The sequence below is a fragment of the Mchenga conophoros genome, linkage group LG23, assembly GCF_057382185.1.
Source record: "Mchenga conophoros isolate Kocher_MC1m ecotype Shallow Benthic linkage group LG23, M_conophoros_male_GT1.1, whole genome shotgun sequence".
NCBI lineage: Eukaryota > Metazoa > Chordata > Actinopteri > Cichliformes > Cichlidae > Mchenga > Mchenga conophoros.
Genome location: NC_140547.1, coordinates 15,083,019 through 15,107,083, shown reverse-complemented (window position 1 = coordinate 15,107,083; position 24,065 = coordinate 15,083,019). Strand labels below are relative to the sequence as shown.

The window sequence follows — 24,065 nt, the reverse complement described above, 5'->3', positions numbered from 1 at the left end:
GTTGTCTATGTTTTCAACTATAAAAATGTTGTGGTATGGGGTTTAGCCACAGTTTGTGTATGTCGTTGTTGTTGTTTTTTTTGTATATACTCTTGGATTTTAGTGATGATGGTTCATGTCATGTGATACATGCTGTGCTTTCTTTCTGTTTTTCTGAAGCTGATTATTATTTCCTGGGTGGGAGAGTGTGTTCCCAGATTAGTCTTACTTTTCAGATAATTAAAGGATGTTTTGGGTTTTTTTCAGAATCACTAGGGTTCATCAGGCATTTAATTAGCTCTGTCAATAAAGGAAACTCCCTTTTCCTGCAAGGACACTGAGCCGCAGTGATAGTGTGCTCTAACTGCAGGGTGCAGGTTTACACGGCTATGCAAAATATTTGATGGTGAAAGTATTTCATTACAATGTTGATGCACAGCCTTTATAAAGCACTCTTGAAACATTGTGTAATTAAGTTGGCTTGAAAGGTCCTGGAATTGCAAATGCATGCTCAAAGCAGGACAAACAAATCACCCTTTACCGTTTCAGTGTCACAGGCATCAGTAGGATCTAAATCTAACCATGTGGCTTTGCTATACAACAAAAGCTTGTCTGTGATTTGTGTTTTGTTTTTTTTCGGTTTTGTTGTAGTTGGCGCTGTGTTTGTTGTTGGAGCTGATTTAGAGCTTAAAGTTGATGCTGTGTTGTTTTTTTCCTCACATTTCCATTGTTTACACATGCTACCACCACTAATGGTATGCTGCGTGACGGCTTATCCTGCTACAGCTGTCGTCCCTTGTGTGGAGTTTAATTTCAGTAACGTGATAGTCCGAGACAAGCCTCCATCCGTGGCTGCTGGCAAATGCCCCCCTTAACTGTAATGGACCCTGCACCCCTAAATCCTTGTGCCAGGCTCCTGATAATCAATCAGCCGTGCCGTGGCCTCCTGTCCCGAGCACACCCTGCAGGGTTCTCCGAAGGTAGCTGCCTCCATCAAGGACAACTCAGCGCAACCTGATCCTTACAAACACCACAAGAGGTACTTTGATGCCTGGTGCTTTTGCACCTCTTCTTTCCACACCCTGGCTGCTTGACAAGGTCTGTTGCTATGCCCACTAGCCTCACCAGACCTCACGAACACAACTCTGTGGGCAGAGATGCACACCAGCTGCTGCTGAGTCCTCATCATTGCTTACATTGTGCAACCCAGAAAGGGTTTAGATTTTTATTAATGCTGTTTTCTCATTAAACTTGGAAAAAAAAAAGATAATAATCACCACAGTTTTCACCCTTAGCGCCTCTTGGCACTTCCTCTTCTTGGAGCTCTGTTTATGCCTGCGTTTGCAGGTGACTCACGTCTTCTGGAAAAGTTTCTGTCTGGGTTTAAAATTCCTCATCTTTTACAACTCTCCCCGACTCTCGTTTTCTTTCTACCTCCTTCTTCCATCTATTGAAGCCAGGCTCTTAGAGCCAAGCCAGGTATGATTATATCTTGGTTGTTGTTATCCTCAAAGGAGCAATACAGTCGCTTTTTCCAGTGTCTGGATTAAGTGTGGGGGGGAGCAAATATGAAAAAAAGGGGAAAAATAGTGAGACAGAGAGAGCGATGAATCTCTGATCTGTTTGTTTGGATCACCATCCAGATTGCCTCATAGATAAGTGTTTAGTAATTTCTTCCATTTCCTTGTCTCATAGGGACGTTTTAACGATTTTTGCAACACTTTCATGGACCACATAACTGAACATTCTGGTTTGCATTACTCTCCTTGAGGGCTTACATCTGTTGAGGAATGATAATTGGACTTTGATGCTGACTCTGTTTGTTCTGCTAGTATCTCTTGTTAAATGACTTCATGAATCATCACAGTAACACATCGTTGTACTTCAGAAAATGACAGTCAGACTTTCCTTCTGTGCTGAGGTATATGTTAGTCTAGAATGCTGCATGGCTTCAAAAATACATCAGATTACAATGAATTCTTGTTTTAGTGACAAATGGATCAAATGGAAACAGAAAAAAGAGAAATGCCAAAAAAAAAAAAGCCTGTTCATTAACTGCATACTTCTCGATAAAGAAGATATCATTTGGCACAGTTATTATAGTCTACATGATAATGAAACAAAAGTCAACCTTTGGTATAAGTGGCAGCTTTGTCCAACATGAGGAAGCACATTGAAAAACAAATCTTTACTCGTTGAAATAAATTGTAAATCTTTGTATGTTTTTGGCACCTTGGGGGACTCTTCCTCGAAGTTGGCTTTGAGGATGTGCTTCGAGTGCGATCACAGTCTTATCTTGTTTGTGTGTGAAAGTATTCCGATAAAATGGTGCGGTTGCTTCTTGTTTATGCTTTCCCAAGATTCCTGTAATGTTTCCTCGGCAAACACTTCCAGTTTCACTGTAAAAAAATTACCAAATCAAGCTTTTAATTTAATAATACAGAAGTTTTGCATATATTAAGACATTCAAAAGTGAAAAGTGTTTTCATATATTGCACAGTTGCTGTAGCTTGTTTTTCAAGCTCCAATGACTGTATTTAAATGTAGTTGTATGTAAGTTCCTTGGAAACCATCCCTTTAGTGCTTGAAATCTGTAAGCTTAGTCTGAATATTATTGAATACAACGTGATGTTCTTTTTGTGAATCAGTGGCCACTTAGGGAGTCAGAGAGGAGGATAATGCTGTAGGGGTGGGCCAAGAAAACAACCTGCTCAATGCTTCATATCACAACCTACTCGACCACCCCAAATTTATGACAGCATACAGCATAGTCAACAGTTACTGCTGATAAATTACTTTACCTACCATTGATGTTCTGCTCTATTTATGATAGAGCAGGTCTGAAAATGTGATAGCAGAAATTTATTTGTTTTTTTTTTACTTTGCTTCTTCTTGCTGGTTAGGTGAAGGCACACAATGCTACTTGGTCGCTAAAACCGTGCTAAAACCAGCTTGGTTGAGGCTGCATGTTGAAAAATTAGGCTTAAATGTGGCACGGAGGCGCTTTTACCAGTACTGAGCTTTGAAACGACAAGCTGGAAGGGAAGATGTGTCGCAGATGTGCCATAAAGGCCAGCAGTTTTGACAAAACTCCAGTGTTTGACACCCCGGGAATAAGCATGGACCGTAAAATATCAACTTGGCAAGAGCAAATGTAAAACAATATTAAAGGGATAAAGGATATTGTACTCTGTTCAGTATTTAGTCTGGTTCAGAACCTATAACAAACTGTTTACTTTTTCCATTAATAAATCCATCTAAATGAGTACTGCAGTGTTTGCAAATACGTTTTGTAGTGACTGAAAACATATGAGTGTAGCAGAAAATGTTAACGGTTTCAATTATAGCGTGTAGATCTCTGTCTCGATAATACGCACTCCATAACCACATCTGAGCAACTTAATGCTCAGCCTGTTTTTCACTAATTCAAGCACTGCTAATAATAACCTGTCAACTTGCTTTTTAATCACCATCACTCTGTTTTCAGCTCATTTGTTCTGTTATTGAAGTACAAAAGCTATATTTTGAGTTCAAAAGCAAAAGCTGATCTTGTGCTGAGCTGTGAATAATTAACTTACTGTGGTGTTGTTTAGCTCCTAAAATATGAGTCCTTGTGGGTTCAGTTAGTGATTTACAGCTTTTTACTGCTGACACACAGAATGGAGCTGATTTGATTAGTCTGTGAATACAGAGAGGAGGAAGTTTAAAGATGAGTGTCAGACAGACCTCTGAACCCCCCGAGAGTGTCAGTTCTCATCAGTGACAACAATAGAGAATTTTAACAGTTTGTTAGTAAGTTGGTGTTTTTCAGTTTGAGTACAATTTAAAGAAAATGATGGAAAGCCAGACCCTTGCCTGAGATGATTTTGGGTTAAGTCTCGCACTTTGAACCACCTGACTCACTTTGGCGTAAGTGAAGGCTAACACTAGAAACGAGAAACATCAGTTAAGGTCCCAAAACACACACGTTTGTTTTCGCCATCTCACTAACAGACTGTGAAAATCTATTTTAATGGGAGTCTGAAAAAAAGGCATAGTTGCAAGCTGTAGAGATGGTTACAGGGACCCGCCACTTACTATTTTTTTCCCCGTGAACAAAGACTCCACTGTGTGAAAGTTAAGAGCCCTCTGAGGATACATATCAGAGCTAAGCAAGTGCCTTTTAGGGAGAACACAGCACGCCGTCTTTGTAAGTTTATCAGCAAAGTGAGTACATAAACAACCACAAAGCTAGATAACGTAGAACAATTTACATCATAACAGAGCTGGATTTTCACCAGACTAGTAGCAGTTGCCTGATATTAATGCTTATACAAAACGGAACATGAGAATATCAAAGCTTTGACATTTGCCCAGTTCAGCTGTGTGAAATCAGATCATGTTATGTACTCTGACTGATCTCGTAGGATTTGTGTTTTTTACTCTTCTCACTTCCTCAATATACTTGTGGTAACAGGGCGCTAATTTCTCTCTTTCTTTTTCCCCTTTTCCCCTCCCTTTTTTTTTGCTCTTGCCAGGTTGACTTACATCTGAAGCCCATCCAGTCAATGCTGCACCACCAGAAGCCCCTGGTCTTCGTGCTCAGCTCCCCCCAACCATTGATCTGGAATGTCAAAACAGAGAACCTGGCTCTGCGCATCCAACATACCTTTTATGTGAGTCCAGAACACAAAAAATCCTTTAAGTCCTGCTTCCTAAAACTGTGTATTCATTTCCTCACAGGCTAAACCGCATTACCGTTTCAGTAGCCTTTTCTATGAGTAACATATTTGAAGCGATGTAAATTTGCGGAGGAGGCCGTTCTGCACTTCAAAGGGAGGTTTCCAATGTTTTGGGGGCACATCTGGTCAACGCGCATGTGCAGTCATAGCTTGTGTAGAGCCGTGCATAATGTTTCATCTGGTGCAGTGGATTCTTTAGTCGTAATATAATTTTGGAAGTATTTAGCGGAAGTTTGACTCACATTATCTTATACAGGATGCAGCTGTAAGAGGTTGTTTTTACGCTCATAAATGGGCCAAAATGTATTTATCTAACACAATCTGCTTCGTCAGCTTTATTCATGCTCGACATCCACCGAGTCGTGTCCCCCACCCTTCTTTACACAGTCCTGTTGATAGCTTGGCTGCTGTTCATATGACACTGGGTGTATCCATGTATCACAAAAAACCCCTCAGCGGTGAAGGTGTGGTACCAAAAACTGTAGCACTAAAGCTTCACCAACTTTATCCTTTCGTCTACTGATTTTGTTGAAATTGTCGTACAAGTTGGTTTGCAAGCAAGTATATAATATTGATAAATCCTGTGTTTTTCTTTCTACAAATGTAACTTTTATTTGTTACAAGATCTCTTCCTCTTGCTTTGCAGACTGAAGTTTTTCTTAGGACTCGGGTGGAAGAGGCAAAGATTTAGTGAAGGGTATCTTAGTGAAGTTGGAGCCAGGTCCCCTGGGGAGTCAGCCATATTTAGTGAAGGTACCAGGGGGCCTCTCTGGGAAACTTAATAAAAATGTAAAAATGCACTGCTTCAGTGCTCTTGTTCAAAGCCCGTGTATCACATGAGAAAATCAGTGCGAAATGAAACCCAGAAGCCTCCGCTGTAGCTGTGGTCTCTGTTGTAGCTGTGGCTTCACTGTGCTATATAACTATGAAAACTTCGCTTTGCATTCATGTGAGCTGAAGGCTTTTCTGTATTGCTGGCTTCCCAGAAGTATTCATTTTTCAATTTCTATGTTAACACCAAAGCATTGTGCAAGAATGCAGCATCAGGTACGCAAATTATTTCCATATGTGGTTGAGAGTTTTCAAGCTTACTTCTTAAGCTCAAAACATCTTCCCATAAAGCCAATGTGATATGGAGGAGAATACGGACAAATGGCAAAAGCCTTGTGTTACGCACAGGCGCATAACACAAGGACAGCAAGAGGATCCAGTGACTTTGGGAGCTTTTTGCTGGCAGCGCTTCAGTCTACTGGCCCTGTTACAGGAAAGGGTCACTACAAGTCAATAAAGTGGGTCATCACTTTTATCCAGTGCAGACTTGTATCCTGATAGATGTTGTATCTTCCAGAATCATAATCCCCCAGTCAATGAATAGTTTGCCAAAAGTTTGAGAATGATGTTAATCTTGCTTTTATCATTTCTCAAACTGGTGGAAAACCTATGTGAAATGTTTGAGTCTGACATGTTAAACACTCTCCACTGCTATCATAAAAACACTGGTAATAACCTTAGGAACCAGTTGCTAAATGCTAAATGCATTTCAGCTTTTATAGACTCCACTTGGTGTATACAAAAGTTGTCCAACATAACCCACTGTAAAACACACAAGCAAATGCACGATGCTTAACATATCCAGCAACAACAACAAAAGCAAAAAACCCAAAATATTAACCGTAATCAAATATTACTCCCAAACAAAAAAGTGATTAGCCAGCCAAAATCAACAGAAAGCATCAAATTCACTGAGACGAGCCTTGGAATGGTCGCAAAATCTAACCTAACATCAGAATTAAACGGACGAAGAAGAAAGAGGAGGAACAAGCTTCCTGTTCTCTTTTATTGGCTTCCAGCTCATTAGACCAGACCAGAGACATCTAAATAAAGAGTGAACAAATTATGAGGGATGGATTATAGAGTCTGATTTACAGATAACCAGAGGGCCAAGGGCACATAACACCAAACATCTCGCTAAAGCTGTCTTCACTCATGAACATTGGGCAGTATCTGGAGAATTAGCTTGTCCTCAAGTACCCTGTCTCACATGTAGCACACAGCAGAGCATAGTCTGCTTCATATGTGTTCTTACTACTGAAAACTGGTTTAGAGACAATGCCACTTGTGTATTATGTTACAACTTTCAACAGAGAGGTTCTCCCGTAAAGGCTCAGTCATGTCTTGAAACAAACTTCTTTTCCTTTAATTTGTCACCTCTCCATATCTAATTTTAAGAACTACGTACTCCAATAAAATGTTCTGTGTGTCCCAGCCTGGTTGACATTTAGAACAGTAATTCACTGAGTATTAATAGGCCTCTGCTAGATCTTATGAAACCTTATAGGCTTGTGTGACAGGGACTTTCATCACAGAGTCATATTAGGTCTCATCACCTCTGCATCAAGAGTGATTCCTGTACAATAAAGTGTTTACATAGTTAGCTGACAAGGTTTTGTTTTTACTCATCGTGTATCCTAGAAAGGTTTCTTCTATTCTTAGAGAAATTTAGAAAATCTGTTATTTTTTTTTAAATAAAGCATTAACAGACATGTTTGAAGTTCCTAAAATTCACTAACCAATATGGGATCTGTTTGTCCTTGAGTGGGATCATAGTTTTCAGAGAAATTTACTACATTAGGATATTAGGCCTGAGTGCTAAACAGCCCTTTTAATTATCATTTCCTGTACAAATGGAAATGTTCTCATGTCAGAAAGAAACGGATGCATTTCATACAGATGGATGAGCATCTGGCCAGCTTGTGTTTTCTTAAGCTCTGATAATGTGTGGCCAGTGAGATGAGTGTTTCTGCAAAGACCAGCAGGTCAGCATCACACTAAATATCTTCCCTTGTCAGTGGTGGCGAACAGACAGCAGCTGAAAACCATCATTTTAAAGAAAACTTCGAGGCAGAGCTAATGCTGTGAGTGTAACCATGTTGGCAAGGTTTTAATAACTTCAGCTTAATCTCCAATTAACAATATCTTTTATTGAATTTTCTTTTTAAATGATAAAATGTATTCTTACATCTTTGACTTAATTCACAGTATTCATTAAATTGAAGCATTTTAGACCCAACCAAACCGAGGCGTCAGCTTTCTCTTGTTTGCACTTTAGTAAAATATTTGTCCGACACATAATAGCAGCTTTTGAGCGAGCTGAAAAGAGATAAAGGGAATTTAAACACTGTAGGCCGAACTAATGGCTTTGACTGACTACAGGGGCCCCTGCTGAATTAGGTGTTAAGTATTTCTGTTTGAGTGGCAGCACTGAGCCCTCTGGCAGTGTTGGTATCTTATCCACCAGCCTGACTGCTGCACATTGCCCAAAGAAGTCCCGGATCTTCTCAGGTTCTCTCCACAGTGACACCTCCTTAACATGCCACAAAACTGAAATACAACTCAACATCTTGCTTGAGTCTTCTCCTAACTGTTAATTGGTATTCATCTTCGTCATCTCCAATAACTGTCATAACTAATTCTAATCGATGTTTGGTCAGACCTGCTTTATGCTTTTACCTTCATCCATTTTTTTCCCTAACCACTTGTCAAAAGGTGGAGTAAACCCTGGAAAGGTTCATCACAGGGCTCTTTGACATCCACGCCTTTAATGAGGTAGAAAAGGTTCGTTTCTGGTACTGCACATGAAACGACAACTGACCATGACCACTGATGCAAAAAAAGGTCAGCACATTAAGGAACTTTCCACTCTTTCTGCTTTAGAAAGGAGTTGAGATGTTGCTTTAGTGAGAGCAAAGAGTCAAGTTAAGTCGGTTTTGGACTTAACACTTCAGAATAGAAACCCTATGCCAGACCTCCCTCACTTGCCTTTCCACTGGAGAGGCTGTTTCCTGCGACTAACAGGACTCTGAATCAGACCTGCCAGTCCTTGTTTCCTGGTCCCTGTGCTCAGGGCTCCATGGACACAGATGGGCTGCCTGGAAAAGCTTCAGAGATGTTGAGCACACTGTTACTGTTGGCCACTGGACTCCGATGGCTTTTAAAATGCCAGACTTTTGTTGTAAAACATGCCTTCCACAGTGCTTTTTGTCAATCACCTGCAGGTGGGAATCATTGCGTTTCTAAACTGACATGAAATATGAACACTGAATAAAGGCCAAATTTTATTTTACCAAGGGACACCATGATTGGAAGTGAGACATCTGCAAAGTGTGCTTTGCTGACTTTGTGGCCAAATGCATATATTTCTTCTTGTGGGTTTGAGGTTGAGCTGTGTTGCATCTTCGCTTGAAAGGCTTGATCTGGAGCAAATGTTTTATGACTTTTCATGGAACAACACTGTTTAAGCTGTTGGCATGTATGTTGTCCACTGCCTGGTTGCCAAACTTTGCCTTTTCACTCTAGTATTTCTTTCATTATTTGTAGGCTCATAGTTTGAGCTCCCTCCTCACTGTAATCACCAATGGAAACCATGGGTAGCCACTAGTGTTTTTATTTGGAGACAGTAATGGCAGAGGAACGCTCCAGAGTGGCGCTGAGACATATGGTATTGTTTTCTCCACAACAGAGCCTGCCAGTTCACAGGAACACATCTGCAGAGAGCAGTATCTCATTGAGTAAGAGAAGATCAAATCAGCCACCAAAGCATTTATCACATTAATATCAGAGAGTTATTGCATGCTCATAATATCCATCAACTCATTCTGCACTTTCCATCACCCTCCTGTGTTTGCAACACCTCTTATTTTCCAAACAGCTTTTTGCAATTTCCCAGACTAAGGGTGTTGCTCAGTGAGAACGCAGCTCGTGATAATTGATCTCAAACATTTGGCATGCTGTCTCCCTTTTGCTCCACATATGGCCATAACATGTTGATCCATACAGGCAGAAAGAGCCGGAAATATACTGTTAAATGTTTGGGATCTTCAGGACTGGCAGATGTGCTTTTATCTTACATGATTTTTAATATATCCTTCATTGAAAACACTGAAAATGCAATGACCAGATGACCAGAATCAGCTTTCTGGAATCCTTTATTTATCCAGGTAAAAATCTAATAGAGAATAAGATTGTTTCTTTTTTAAGAGGGCAGCAGAAATGACAAGAAAAAAAACGATTTAATCTCTCCAACTGTAACCACTTTCAGTAACATGGTTGACTAAAAGTACCATTATGAACATGAAAGCATGTATGTCAGTGCCAGAGGTCTAAAGTTAATTTCTAACAACTGCAAAATTTGAGAAATGTCTCTCTATTCAGGGCAGTCATGTCTTTAAACTTCGATTTTCTTGCTCATGTTACTATAATCAGAAAAAGAGTGGTACATTAGTAGCCTCCAGAACTGATCCAATAATTTTGGAAGCTGAAACATCAGACTTCCTGTTGAAACATGCAAATTTTGACTTCCCCAGCTTGGTAGTCTAATATATTTACTGTGACTCAGCTTCAAATAACTGACACCATTACAGAGAACTCAGTATGGCAGCACTTTGTTAAAACAGATCTCCACCCGAGAGTAGAGACAATTTTACTTCACAAGTATTTCTTTTCTACAGCTCAGTCGGGAACCGCTGGAGCCCAAAAACGAAGCCAACATCGAAAGCCTCACAAGCTCACTTCCTACAGTGTCCACTTTACACTAATTTACGTCACTGAACGGGGCCCTCCCTACCAGTTTGTGCAATTTTTGTGTCTTTTGGGATATTTTCAATGGAAATATCTAACAAATAATATGGCAGACTGTGTAGCACAGAACGTTTATGCTTTGGTTTTGTTGAGTGAAATTCTAGTGCCTTAGGTTATTTAACCCTGTGTGTCACTGTGTTGCACCTACACACTTTTTAGAAGCAGCTTGCTAACTAGGCATGCTAGGATTAACCGATAACTTAGCAGTTCAACAACTCGACCAAATACGGTCACTTCTGGCTCCAAAAGACAAACATGGTTGCAGCCAAATTGTTGATGTTGGGTTTCAAAATATATACAGTCCATGCTACAGCCCTATAAGGACATGGATACAATGCAATCATCTTTAAGATCTTTTTCCAGAGTTTCCTGACATGAGAATAAGCAAAATGGATTAACTAAAGCACCCTGTTTAAGTACACCAGCAACGAAACTAGCACCAGAGAACTGAATGACAGCTTATGTAAACAGTACGCAGTACAGTATATTTATATTTATAAATGCCATTTAAGAAACTACACTTTGGTTTCCAGCACTTTTTGGTCTACCAGGCGTGCAGAGAGAGGCCGAGCAGAGAGAGAGAGTTTGTTAAAGCCCAGAGTGGGTGTCTCACTTCCCCGTTTCAAATTCCTGAGGTTTCCAGCACTCTGGAAGGCCTGGAGCTAATTTGGCTTTCAGGCTTTCCCCTCTAATTCTTTGCGACTAATTATGGTTGTATTCCCGCAATTAAACTGATAAACTCTGCTGAGCTTGGCAAGGATACCCCGGCCCCTCCCCGGCAGCTTAGCGCACCACCCCTCTCATCTTCGCCATCTTTCTTTCTGTTGCTTCTTACTGTAGTAAACACACTAAAAATAAAGTCAACCTGAATTCTTCGACAATGTCTGTCTCCTAGGCAGCAGTATTTACAGCCTCTGGTGACAATGCCAGGAACACTGAGAGGAGCGTCCAGAGGTCAGACAGATGTTGTGCATGTGGAGATTTGAAAAGTTATGTCTGAAAAGCCTAAACAGTCAGAAGGGATATTACTCTGTTATCATTGAAGCATGATTGCAATTTAGGGACAACTTCATAAACTCATCACAGAGAAGTGGTCTGACGTATTATTTCTCAGATTCAAATGGATTTATTGTTTCAATTGCACCTGCCAGCACTGTCTCAGCTCATGCATACAGATAATATACCTTGGAGGAAAGAAAAACAAGGAGGTGGGCTGTCTAGACCGTGCGCTAGGATTCATTTGGATGTTTGGTAGGCTTTCAGTAAATATGTATGTGAATGTTTATGTCTTTGAAATGAAGCTCTGAATTCCAGTAAGTTGCAAAGGTGGTCTTTTCCTGAAAAAGTTTGTATTTTCTGTTTTTAATATGTAAATGTGCTTGCCTTCTTGGTTTGTGTGTGTCAAAGATATGTGTTGTCCCTCGTGGGATATCTGTAGCCCCTTGTGGCCACTTTAAAACACAACTATACATTTGTGATGACGCACTACACTGGAAACCAGACACCTGGTTGTGTAGAGGAACATGTGTAGAAATATCCTGAGCATACTTGTACAAGCTTTGCAAAAAAGTGAGAAGTTCAATCGTATTTAAAGAGTTAGTGCTTTGCTGTGTTTTACAGTTTATATTTTTGTGACGCAATAAGAATGAGCAACATTGAAGTGCATGTAATTCTCAACAAGTGAAACACTTTTAACAGAAAACATTTTCTCTGAAATTGAGTTGGACGTGAGGAAAGCTGAAAAAACTGAAGAAAACACGTTATATAGAGCAGGTAACGTTTTATCCCAACAGTTCCTTTGTTCCTTACACTCCTGCTTTTTTTCTTCTCCTCCAGGTATCTATGGGCTCACAGGTCAGGTTTAAGCCGGAAAACTTCTCCCTCTTCACCCGCATACAGCAAGAGACCTTTCCCCACGGCAATGAGCAACTCCTCAACTGGGCCCAGAAGAAGTACAGGGCAGTCACCTCTTTCTCTGAGCTCAAGATGACTCAAGACATCTACATCAAAGTCGGAGAAGGTGTGCACCAGATTCCCAACATTCCCAAACATAGCTCTGGGCCCCAAGGCACTCCTCCACCCCATTCCCCTTTAGCTTTCATAACTTTACTTAGCTTTTGTGTTTTAGCCCAGGCTAGAGGTTTACATGCACTACGCTAGAAAAAGATTTTCCTTCCCTCAAAAGACAGTCACCCTTTCACACTTTTTAACAGGCCGCCTGTGGTATTCCTAAGTTTTGCTTGCTTACAGCCTCAAGAGTTCTTGGAACCCAGAACAAAAATGGTTGTATTTCTGTAACATTGTAACATCTTTAAAAATGACTGGGTTCAGAATAAAGCCAATACATTAAAAAAACAAACATATATAGGCAAGTACTTTCTCTACAAGACAAAAAAATGATCCCATTTAAATTGGAAATGTCACGCTTTTATCATCCTTATTTCAAACTTAAAATCCTTGTATCAGAGCAAGCAAACAAAAAAACCCACACATAGACGTTTGTCAGCAACAACTCTGCAGTTATCGACAGTGCAAGGGTTTTTGTGTTTGACAAGAAATGAAAAATGTAGCTGTAAAACAAAAGTTATGGCAGCTGAACTACGAAGCCAAAATGATGAGTTTAGTACTTTGACTTACTGAATTTTGGGGCTTACAGACACTAAAGTAGTTGCTACTTTGCTGTTAATACACCAGAAGACTTTATAGTGAAGCCAAACAAACACACAGTACTGCTTTTCATTTTTTAACAAGGTGCAAGGTGTCATATTCTGTAGTTGGGGGAATAGGTGGTAGTTTTACCAGGAAAGAAAAAAGTTAGGAGGGAAAGATGAGGTTAGAAAGAATTAGACAAATTCTTTCTGGTTTTTTCAATAAGTTGAGGGAGGAGGGTTTCTCAAGTGAAGAGCACAGAAGGAGTCTCCAGGGTGGCTATGATTGATTTTCACACATGTTCAAGATGCAGAATTACAATTCTTTATTTTCTGCTCTCACATTGTGAACAGACAACACATCCGACTCTGCATTTCATCAGCTCTCAGACGAGATAACTTGTTTTTAATGAGAATCTATTACTACATGAATATAGAGCAAAGCTTGTGTCCAGAAAGAAATTAATGGCTCCACTAAGTAAGTTCTCTCTGTGTTTTGTTAGTTTCTGTGGAGAGCGGAGAGGTTGCTCAGCCTTCACGCTCTTGGCTGGTGTCATTAGGGGCTGTGGTTTGGCAAAACCTCAGAGTGCCATGATGTTTACTTCAAGTAAAGAGCTGTAGATTTCCACTCCTTCACATCTTCAGAAGTGTTTCATGAAGATGGAGAGATCCTCACTTTGCTTTCTAGCATGCCCACACTCAAGGTCTCTCCTCAGCTCTTTAAGTGCCACAAGAGTTCCGGAGAGGAAGGTGCCAGCCTTCAGTTTACACTCTGTCCAAAGTTCTGTTTGCCAAATAAGGAAGCATCTGTCTGTGTTTTCCCGTTGTGCTGAGAATGAGCACAACTTTTCATCTTAATGAATTTTTTGAACTGTTGTGAAATTGAAGGAAAAAACACAAGAAGTTTTGATGACTGAGCATGAATATTATTGTCCTGTTATTGCAAAAGAATTCTGGTAAAACATCTTGCTAAGATTTCCCACATAAAATTCCCTGTTGATGGCAAGACAGATTATGCCAACCAGGGCAACCTCGTTGGGCGCACAACCCAGGGCCTTGTTAGTGCTGCGAATAGTAGCTGCAGGGTTACAAGAGCAACTCTGCTGTAGATGGGAACAGCTGGGTTAAAGCAAATGTTCAGTCTTCCGAAGGTTTCGTGAGCAGGACGTTGAATTCGTCACTAGAGCAGGGGTTGCTGTTCTGTTGTTGACATCAGGCTCTGACCTCTCTGTGGTAGAGAAGTACCAGAAGCTATATTTCTCCTTTGCAGGATCAAAATAGTTTCACAGCCCCTCTGAACAGTAACACAAACTTTTCTCCACTTTCAGATCCACTGTCTTCTGACACCTGCAAGATTGATTCCAAGTTCCTGTCTTTGAACTACCTGGGCAGCTACAAGGAGCCACAGACATCAAAAGGCTGCGTCCTCTCTGTGCCCCACAAAGACAAAGAAGTCCACATCATTGAGCTCCAAGCCCCAAACGCCAGCAGGTGAGCAGCCAAGGCTGCAGAGGCCAAGAATACATGTTGTCACGGTTTATTTTTGAGGTCAGGATGCTCTCAATAATCTCTGTGGAGTTTATTTTGGATGGGAACTAACATGAAGGCGGAGGGGGGTTATGTTCACTTAGTGGTTTTCTTTTGAGGAAGAGATTTCAAAACTTGGTCTAACGTTCCAGTTTGCCAGATAATGTCCTCACTCCCCAGTGGAGTGATTATTCTGTACACCCAAAAGACAGAAAATCTGGGAATGTGTTGTATCTTGCTGCGGTGTTATCTGTTATGTATTGCATACGTCTGCATTCTTTTTTCTGGGAATACCTCCAGCTTTTTAATTAGTTGGCCAGACAAAGGCACAGTAACATTACGTAGACCTGACCATCTATTATTATTTGTTCTTTCTCTCTCCTTTTTTCCTGCAGTGCTTTCCAGGTGGATGTCATAGTTGATCTGCGGCCACTGAAGGAAGGTACCTGGGTACATCGAGACGTTGTCTTGCTGCTCAAATGCGCTAAATCTGTGAACTGGGTCGTCAAAGTCCACAATGTGACGGGCAATGTGCATGTGGTGGTAAGTTGGCAGCATTACAAGAGACAAAGGCTTTCCATCAAATGATATCTTTTTTGCTCTCCAGGCATCACGGATGATTTTATATAGTTGATCACATATCACTGTAGGTGTCGCGGACAGAAATGTCAACACTTTACGCTGCTGGCCAAAGAAGTTGTCACAGCAAAAATGTGTGTTGAACTGGCGCCTGGTCCACGCTGGGGGACAGGGTGGGGATAACAGGTTAGGAGGAACTGTGAAATGTCATTGTGGCACCTCCAGGAATTGTCATCACTTTGAGAGAGCCAGAGGCTGGAGTGAAGAGGGCATCATATATTTTCAGAGCCAGGCGTGCTGCAGTATTGGGCCAGAGCTGCTTCCCATCAATCATAATGTGAAATACGCGGAGCGCTTTATTCAGGCTTTCGGGCTTCCTCACCACACACAAAAGACAAACAGAGGCTAATTACTACAATATATCAGTATACACCTTACTGAGAAATATGGGTTTGTGCATATCAACGGTGTGCTTGAGCATATAGTTTTGATATTAAATCTTCATTACTGCCACTCAAGTCTCAGGACCCTCGGGAACCATAAGAATATGACACCTATGCACACTTTAGAAGAATAGTTTAACTGTAGATCATGTCGATACACAACTGGCCGTGGTCCAACCACCACAATTGCTGCAAGGCTGGAATTTAGAGCTCCTCTTTTCCTGGAGTAAAAAAAACAATTCCAGTTGAACTGAAAGAGAATCACCAACACCTTTTTTTTTATTTTGTATGCCACTTTCTTAAGTTTGCATTTTCTAGCATGTATATTTGTGTTCCCTGATGTCTGCGTGTGTGGGAGAGGGCTTGCGTTTCCTCAGTGTCTAATGCTGATACTCGCTGCTGCAGCAGTGACACTGCACTTTTGCCAGGCATGCTATGTTTGTACAGCTGCCTGCTATACACTGAGTCGATCAGGTTTTTGGGTGTAATGCCAGGTCAAAAATCCATAACACTTAGTGGGGAGAACAATTGAGTGTCATGCATTGTGTATAAAACAACTTTACGGAGTTAAATTTTGTTCATCTATTGGATTATATTTCGCTAGCAGTTTAGTAGATGTACAAAACATAAAGAAAAACATCAATTTGGCTGTAAATGTAACAACTAAGGGATGCATTTTCACCGGAGGATCCATGCTCCGGCACGTTTGGCCCTCAAACACCACTTCGTTTGACTAGTGTGATAGCTGTGTACACACCCTGGATTGTTTAATGTGGTGGTCCCAGGTGCAGTTTATTTGAATCGCCTTCACAATGAGAGCAGCCTCTGGAAAATCTGAATTCCTTCCTTTATTTTGTTTTAGAGCTAATTAGCAAACAACTTAATGTTAATATGATTGGAAGATTACACCTTGTAAAGATCAGTGTGTTAAAGTTCTCATTTGTGCATATGTGAAACTGCTAACTTTAGCATGTAGCGGTGCATCACACAGCAACAGACATTGCTATGATCTTCTAGCATTGTTACGTCCCGCTGAACTGTTCAAATAGAACCTAACATCACTGTTGTTTTTATTCTTTTTAATTGATGTTTACAAGATTGTAACATACATGGTGAATGTGTGTCTAAATGGTTGACTTTGAGTGTAACACTAGCTTACTGTAAACCTGCACCGGTTACAACAGCTGACATCTCTCAACCATTTATCTTAAACATCCAAAAGGTCAGTCATTTTTTAGCTCCCCCACTGCTTACATTTTGACTTTCACTTGACAGCAGCGGTACACAGGATACGCTGCTTGTGCAACCAATGTGTGAGAGATCGTCAGCTACGCTAGTGATATGATGGCCAAAATAAAACTCAGGCCTCGATCTGTCAGAAAGCAGGTTCTCGTCAGTGTTGCTCAAGAGACTTGAATGTGTGGGAAATGGTTGTGAGAAAGAATGAGGCCTCCCTCACTGGGGGAGCAGCAGGGCAGGACGCAAATTTTTAGGAGCAAGCTAACATGTTGGTTTCTGAGCAATGATCGAGCTGCGACACGCCCATTACCTCACACTCATTCACATGATTCACACATGATTCATGCAGAATAAGTGCAGGACTGTACTTGAAGTTGAATATCTGTGATAAAACCTGAACAGTAAACCATATTTCTTTTTTTTCTTTTTTTTTTTGTAAATCAGATTCTGTATTGGCTAACTTAAATTTCTCTTCTTGTTATTTTGAGAAAGCATCTAATGAGAGTTCTATTCCACAGGCCTCTGATACAGTGACTGTTGGCTCACAGGCACTAGTGTCCAAATCCCCCACGCAGCACTTGCCATCAGGGCCACAAGCCTTAATCCAGTGGGCAAGCGATCGTGGCCACAATCCAGTCACATCTTACACCAGCACTCCCGTGGCAAACCACTTCAATATCCGACTTCGAGAGCCAGGTAAGCTGAAGAAGAATCACATCCTCCATTCATGATGAAGCATAAAACTAGCGTGCAATTGTAAAAAGTTGTAGGTGTAGTTTCCTGGATGGAAAATCAGCCTCATAAGGTTACGTGTGACTTCTAGATGTCGTGGATTCTCTGGAGAGCAAATTACCTCCCGAACTCGCCATCCTGCGTGATTCTAGTCCTCTTCCTGTAGATGGAACGCCACTGCGACGATCCGGTCTGCCGTTTCCATTTCTTACAACTGGGGGCATGCCTCCGCTGGGACACCTGCCCTACGAGTCCAATGAGCCCGAAATCGTTTTGAATGTTGACCTTAGTGTGCAGTGCAAAAAAGAAAGGATGGTGGTCAGCATTGACAAACAAAGTCTTCAGGTGAGTAAACAACCGGACATTCTCTGATTCTGCCCGGAGCCCAACAGGCTACAAATAATGGTTATTTTAAATATCGATGTATTCTATGCTTCTGATCAATGAGAAAGGCATTTTGTTGATTTACTTTTGCGTCTCTTTTCACACGACACAGAGTCAGTGTGACAAAATGTGACAAGAAGAGCGGAAAACAACAAAATGGAGCTCATCCAAAAAGACTAGCAGCGTCTAGACCAATTAAAAGGCTGAATGAATGTCTTCTGCAGCGATTACAAAATACTAGCATAAACCTCCATGACGCTGTGTTGTTTATTTTCAAAAAGCACGCACTGTGTGCTGAGGTTGTTACCAAATAATGATGCTGTCTTGGTCTAATGGTTACATGTGGATAATTATGGAGACAGTTGAGCCCACCTATCTGTTGTGTGGGGATAGCAAGTTTCAGATCTACAAAAGTGAAATGAGAAAAAGTAAATCACTGAAGCAGGCAGGGCTGTTTCAAGCATTTGGCGTCTGAACATAGGGACAGCTCAATCAGCCCACATCACAGAATGGAAACTGGCATAGGCTGTAATTGGGAGCTGGAGCTAGACCACCTTGTGGGATTTGTTTATTCCTGAGAACTCAAGGTTTTGCACAAGTACTTGGACTTTTTTCTCCTTTTTTTTTCTTTTTACAATTCTGAAAAGTTAATAACGGAAAAATGTTTTGATCTCCATCCATGTTTGTCTTTTTATTTCTTTTTTCTTAACTTAGGCAAGCGGGTTTACAAATGCCAGCCTCACACTTCAAGACCCACAATGCAAAGCAACAGTCAATGCCACCCACTACACTCTGGAAACTCCTTTGACTGGCTGTCAGACCACCGCATTCACCATAGAGGATAGCACGATCTACTTCAATTCTGTGAGTATATTATGTGGTGTTACAGTATAGCTGAAATTACTTGAAAATGCCCTCTCTGTATATCAGACCTCTAGTTGCTACTATAAATACAAAGATATGATTTAATTTTAAATTGAAATAAACTACAAAACACTCTTCATTTTCTAAAAAATCCCTATAATTATCTTGCTTTATTTTAACTTGTCAACTTAATGAGAAGACAATGAGAACATTTTAACAGAAAGGCTTTCAGTCAGAAAACTTTCTTTTCTACTTGTTTAAACTTTAGAAAAGATACTAGTTTTTGTTGAAATACACCCTTTACACAGTTTTAACCACGTGCCAAAGTCAAACTTTGCTTGTCTAAACAATTCCTGAGTGACTAACATGCAAATAGATGTGTGTTAGCCTAGGTTTAACATATTAAGATGTTGGGCTTGTTAAAGCATTGATATCTATGGGCAGTACAGAGCTGTGACACTCTGAAGTCAGGGAAAGATTTACCCACTGTCAGAAAGCCTTTTTGTTTTATTTTAAGGTATTTTTAGCTTTCACTTGCAGTTTAAGTACATTCAGAGAATAAATGTATTTGATTAGTTTAGAAAAAGATCATCATTTGAGCTTAAATACTCAAACACACATACTCTTTCAAAGAAAATAAATCACATTTTAAAAAAGATCTGGCAGAAAGCTTTGAAGGCTAATTTGATTAGATTAGTTGTTAGGGTGTTGACCATGACCAGTGCTTAAATGTCAGCACTGCCATGGGAAATGCTCACTCAGAGGCTTGACACCTGTCATAAATAAATATTTTTTTAATAAAGATGTCCACTGATAGCCATGCTCTTTTTGTGTACAAATGGAAACTGGAAAAATATGGACAATATGTGCAGGGAAAATGATTACATTTCTGACTCATTTTTGTATCTAATTGTGATCACTTGCTTTTATGTGATTAAGACATCCCCAGTTATCTTCATTATTGTGGAATGCATTCATTCAGCATGTTTGTTCTAACAAGCAAGCATGAATCACTTCTACCCTGGCCTTTTAAAATCTTTTGTTCGGGGAAGTTTGGAAAAAACACTTTTTCTGTCCAGTGCAGATTAAAAACCCAGGCATACGTCCAAGGTCATCTTTTGTGCTAGCATTTGGACGTGCAGACAACCTCTGACCTCCGGTCAAAGGAGATTAATTTTCATTGTCTGGGTTCCCACTCATCAAAGCTAATGTGTTTTGGCTGTTGTCCCCACATTGCTGTGATATGTTGATTTATTTCAGCAGTGGCACCAAAGGCAGGTCAGCAAACTTCAAAACAGCTCTGTTAGTGTCATTGAGACAGTCCTCTCTCTAAAGCAGCAGACTCATCTCAGGCCCTGACATGCCACTACTCCACTGAGAAATTAGAAATATGTCCTGTCTCACTGAGGCCACAGGACATTCCCAGATTTAAGCAAGAATGTTTTGCCGACCTCTCTTAACAATTCAAATCTCCGCCTGAATGAGGCAATACTAAAGGAGTAGAAAAGGGGGAAAAAAATTGGAAAAAATCTTGTGTAAACTTTCCGTCAATTGCTGATTGTTGTGCTCAGGTTTGTCAGCGTAGGCTTAGTAACAAACTTCTTTTTGATGTGCAGGTCACTGTAAGTCATGCTGAGACCAAAGATGGGAATAGCGACCAGAGAGGGCCCGAGAGAATGCTTCCCGTGAAAACGTTCGATTCATCTACCATATTGGTAAGACTCTGGAATCATTGTGGTCCTTTTTCTGTCAGATCTGCACTTCATTGCAAGGGGAAAGTTGACAAGTTGAGACTACTGATAAACTGTATCTCTATATGCGCAACTGCAGTAAATCATGCATAGCTGGAAGAAACACCAGTTTCCTACTGCCCCTTGGGCTGCTAGTAAAGAGTCTTCTGGCTGCTGCAATCTCCCCATCTTTCCATGATGTCCGTTTAATGAACTTGACCTTCCATTTTCCATTTTGAAGTTTCTCCATCTTTTCTCTGTTAGCTTAGTTTCCTTTATCTCATCCAGTCCTCGTCTCCCACTTATTGTTCTTGTTTATACATATCTCTTTTGTTCCTGGTCCGTCTTAATGTGGTCAAACAGTGACACACAGTCATGTGGAGTGAGAGTGCTTAGCCGTGGAATGTAACGTCAGAGTCCTGCTGATATTTGTTTTGGCTTTGCCTTATTCTTCAAACAGTTCAACTGCACATACACAAGCAAAACTAAGAATCAGGAAACCTCAGCTCCCAGGATTGTACAGGAACCACCAAGGCAACCGGTCAACAACATGACGTTTAACATGGAGCTGTACGACTCGCTGCCTATCAACAACCCTGCACGCCAGAATTTCTTCACCGTTTCACAAAATCAGAAAGTGTTTGTGGAGGTATGTTTTGCATTTATAATACATTACCTCTCACGCCAGAATACATGTTTGGTGTAAATGAAAACTTTTGGCAGAAAACTGCAACCATCTGCCTCCATCTGAGGCTTTAGCTTTTCCAGATTTAATCTCTTCCTGAGCCCTTTGCTCAGTAAGAGCATTGTGACTGTTTCAAGCTAAAAAGCTAATAATTTCTTTCACTTCTTGCTTTTATTATATCACAGTTCTGCATGTCATCTGGCTAAAAATATCTGTTTCACTACAGTAGTTATGCTAGTCATATAAGAGATAGCAAAGACTGAAAAGTCCTTTGAAGAGGTGATGTAGGAGGACATCAGCATGAGATGCTTCACTCACAGCATGGACACAAAGCCAGTGTGCTGTAAATACAAAGTGCTCACAGAGTGTCTTTATCCTTCCCTCTTAAGTGCATTGCATTTATTTTAACTGAGAAATAAGTAAAACATGACTAAATATTTGTTTCTCACCTTTCAGGCAGTCGTTCTTGTTTTGTTTTGCATATCTTTACACTGGCAGCAATAAATACATCACAATATTTCTATTAGAAGACTTATTTAGTCTATTTTGGCTCAGCTTTGGGTTGCTGCTGACAGAATTATTTGGCACTTTAGTTGCCACCAGCTGCCTGCTAACTTTTGAACTTCTTTTTCTGTTGTGGTTAGTAAAAGGTAGGATTTGAATTTTATTTTTCCCGAACAGCTGCTGGTACAGCAAAAGTGAGCTGAAGCATAAAACCAAAACAACGCTCTAAAAGAAACCAGAAGCTCATTAGAGCTGAGGGTTCTCACCATGACTGTGCCCCTTTTGTCCTGCCCAGTGTTAACACGAAAATATTGATTGTTTCAGCTTTAAATTAGCATTTTAACATCTTGTAAATTATGTTTGTTTGTATTTGTGTTTATCGTTGTTCCCAATTTTAGGACTAGGCAATAAAACACAATAATAATTTGTATTTATTGTTTCTGCGATTGTCTTAAAGAAACACAAATACAAAATGACACCTTTTCATTTTGCATGTTTTGTCCAACAAGATTACTTTGCAGACTTTCTTCAGACAACAGCAGATTAGGTTTTCTTCCAGAAATGATTATATTATAAAGTAAAGCTCACATCAGATCAGAGCAGTATTGTGTTGTTGTTCAGTTTTGTCACTTCACTTCATGAAGACTCCTGTCACGACAACTGACAAATAAAATCTGTTTTTACTTGCCTCTCATCTGCTCCAGATCACATCAACTGCATCAGATCCAGAACTGGGGTTCACCATCATATCGTGCTTCATTTCTCATGACTCCAATCCCAGCGTGTCCTCAGAGTACACACTCATTGAGACAGTTTGTCCAACAGATGCCTCCGTCACATACTATCCTCAATTCCCTGTCCATCCTACAAAGATGGATAAGAAAACCTTCAGCTTCATCTTCAACTCAACTTTCAAAGTGTCCCTGCTTTTCCTGCATTGTGAGATGTCTCTGTGCTCAAAGTCATCTCAGAGGAATCTAAATTTACCACAGGTATGCAGAATAATCTTCCCCAAAGAGCCATTGCTGTGTTTTTTTTTAGTCTCCCAGAGTATCACCAGTGTTTGTTTGAGCAGCCGGGCCTGTAGGAGACAATCTTTACTCCGGCTGACCTGCAACATTCAGTGTCAGGTCTGCCCCCAAACCTAAGCGGGAACCATGCATCGATGCACAGTTTCCCAAGTGGCTGACCACTGAGCAAAATAATCATCTTTTTTTTTCTCCCTCTGTTATTTGTTCTGTCTGGTGCAAGTGCTTTCTTTTACTTTCTGTAAGTCTTACCTAAATGTTACCCCCACCCCCCAAAAAAATAAATATATATGTGTGTGTGTGTTCCTGTCTAGCTATCTTTGTGAGGACCGAAATCTGCATTCTACTATACTTGTGAGAACCAACAGTCACTTGTGAGGACACACTCACCGGTCCTCACAGGTTTGAAGGCTCAAAATGCGGTTTTAGTGTCAGGGTTACAATTAGGTTATGGTTAGGTATGAAAAAGAGTTTGATTTAGTTCTCTTTTGTTAAAGCTTTAGTGCACGGTCCTAGGGGCCGCTGGATCATCCATACTCTCCTTTAAAGCTCCTGATAAACTTTTCTGCTCCTCTTCTCCTTCCCTCGACGGTCCTCTTTGGCGTATACTGTACTTGTCCCATCTGACTGACTGGTCCTTCGATTAAATTATTGTGTAAGAATTCACCTTTTGAGCTAATGGGAAGTGTGGTATATATATAAAAAAATCCTAAAAATAAACTAAAAACATTATATTAAAACCAGAAAGGCAGACAGATTCCTCCAAAGAATTGTGGAGGGGATTTAGCCTCCACAAAACACTGAGTCTTATTGTGCTTTATTTTGTGCTCTTAAAATTAATTGTGAGGTTAATTGTTAGTCTTCAACATTCCCACATAATTTTTTGTTAGTTTTTATAAATCACACATTTATTTGCAATCTCAGTGCAAGAGGAAACTGTCTAATCCATCTGATATGAATATAATATTTTTTATATAATTATTTAATATTTTAGATATAAAAATAATTATAAGCTTATTTCTACCACTAATAGAGTCATGTTTTTCTTTTTGTTTTTTTTTTGTAAGGGTTAGGGTTAGGCAATCATTTTTAATGGTTAGGGTAAGGGGCTAGGGAAACCATTATGTCAATGAAAGTCCTCACTAAGATAGCTGAACGGGTGTGTGTGTGTGTGTGTGTGTGTGTGTGTGTGTGTGTGTGTGTGTGTGTGTGTGTGTGTGTAGTATCCTGAGGCTGGCTTGTGATTGTGGTGCTAACATATTACAGTTGCCATCAGCTGTAGTGGGTGAAGATGGCAAGCTTTTCCTTACTTTGAATTCCAAATTAGTACTTTTGAGCAGATATGAGTGAATGCACTTTTGAGTT

At 40.4% G+C, this 24,065-nt stretch overlaps 1 protein-coding gene and 1 long non-coding RNA gene across 3 annotated transcripts in view; one reads left to right on the top strand and one right to left on the bottom strand.

Annotated features, from left to right (window-relative positions):
- The window catches only part of tgfbr3 (transforming growth factor, beta receptor III), a 73,335-nt gene that overhangs the window by 33,808 nt on the left and 15,462 nt on the right, over positions 1 to 24,065 (top strand). For both annotated transcript variants that reach the window (XM_085265509.1, XM_085265508.1), the window contains exons 4-13: positions 4,497 to 4,634; positions 12,174 to 12,357; positions 14,314 to 14,476; positions 14,908 to 15,055; positions 17,292 to 17,469; positions 17,597 to 17,850; positions 18,604 to 18,753; positions 20,370 to 20,468; positions 20,944 to 21,132; positions 22,377 to 22,664. In XM_085265509.1, the coding sequence (XP_085121635.1) occupies positions 4,497 to 4,634; positions 12,174 to 12,357; positions 14,314 to 14,476; positions 14,908 to 15,055; positions 17,292 to 17,469; positions 17,597 to 17,850; positions 18,604 to 18,753; positions 20,370 to 20,468; positions 20,944 to 21,132; positions 22,377 to 22,664 (1,791 nt within the window). The remainder of the gene's footprint in view (positions 1 to 4,496; positions 4,635 to 12,173; positions 12,358 to 14,313; positions 14,477 to 14,907; positions 15,056 to 17,291; positions 17,470 to 17,596; positions 17,851 to 18,603; positions 18,754 to 20,369; positions 20,469 to 20,943; positions 21,133 to 22,376; positions 22,665 to 24,065) is intronic.
- On the bottom strand, positions 1,260 to 22,592 carry LOC146546883 (uncharacterized). Its single transcript, XR_014890801.1, has 3 exons — positions 22,361 to 22,592; positions 17,627 to 17,790; positions 1,260 to 2,378 (listed from the first exon to the last, which is right to left on the bottom strand). It is a non-coding gene; the product is annotated as an uncharacterized LOC146546883 (long non-coding RNA).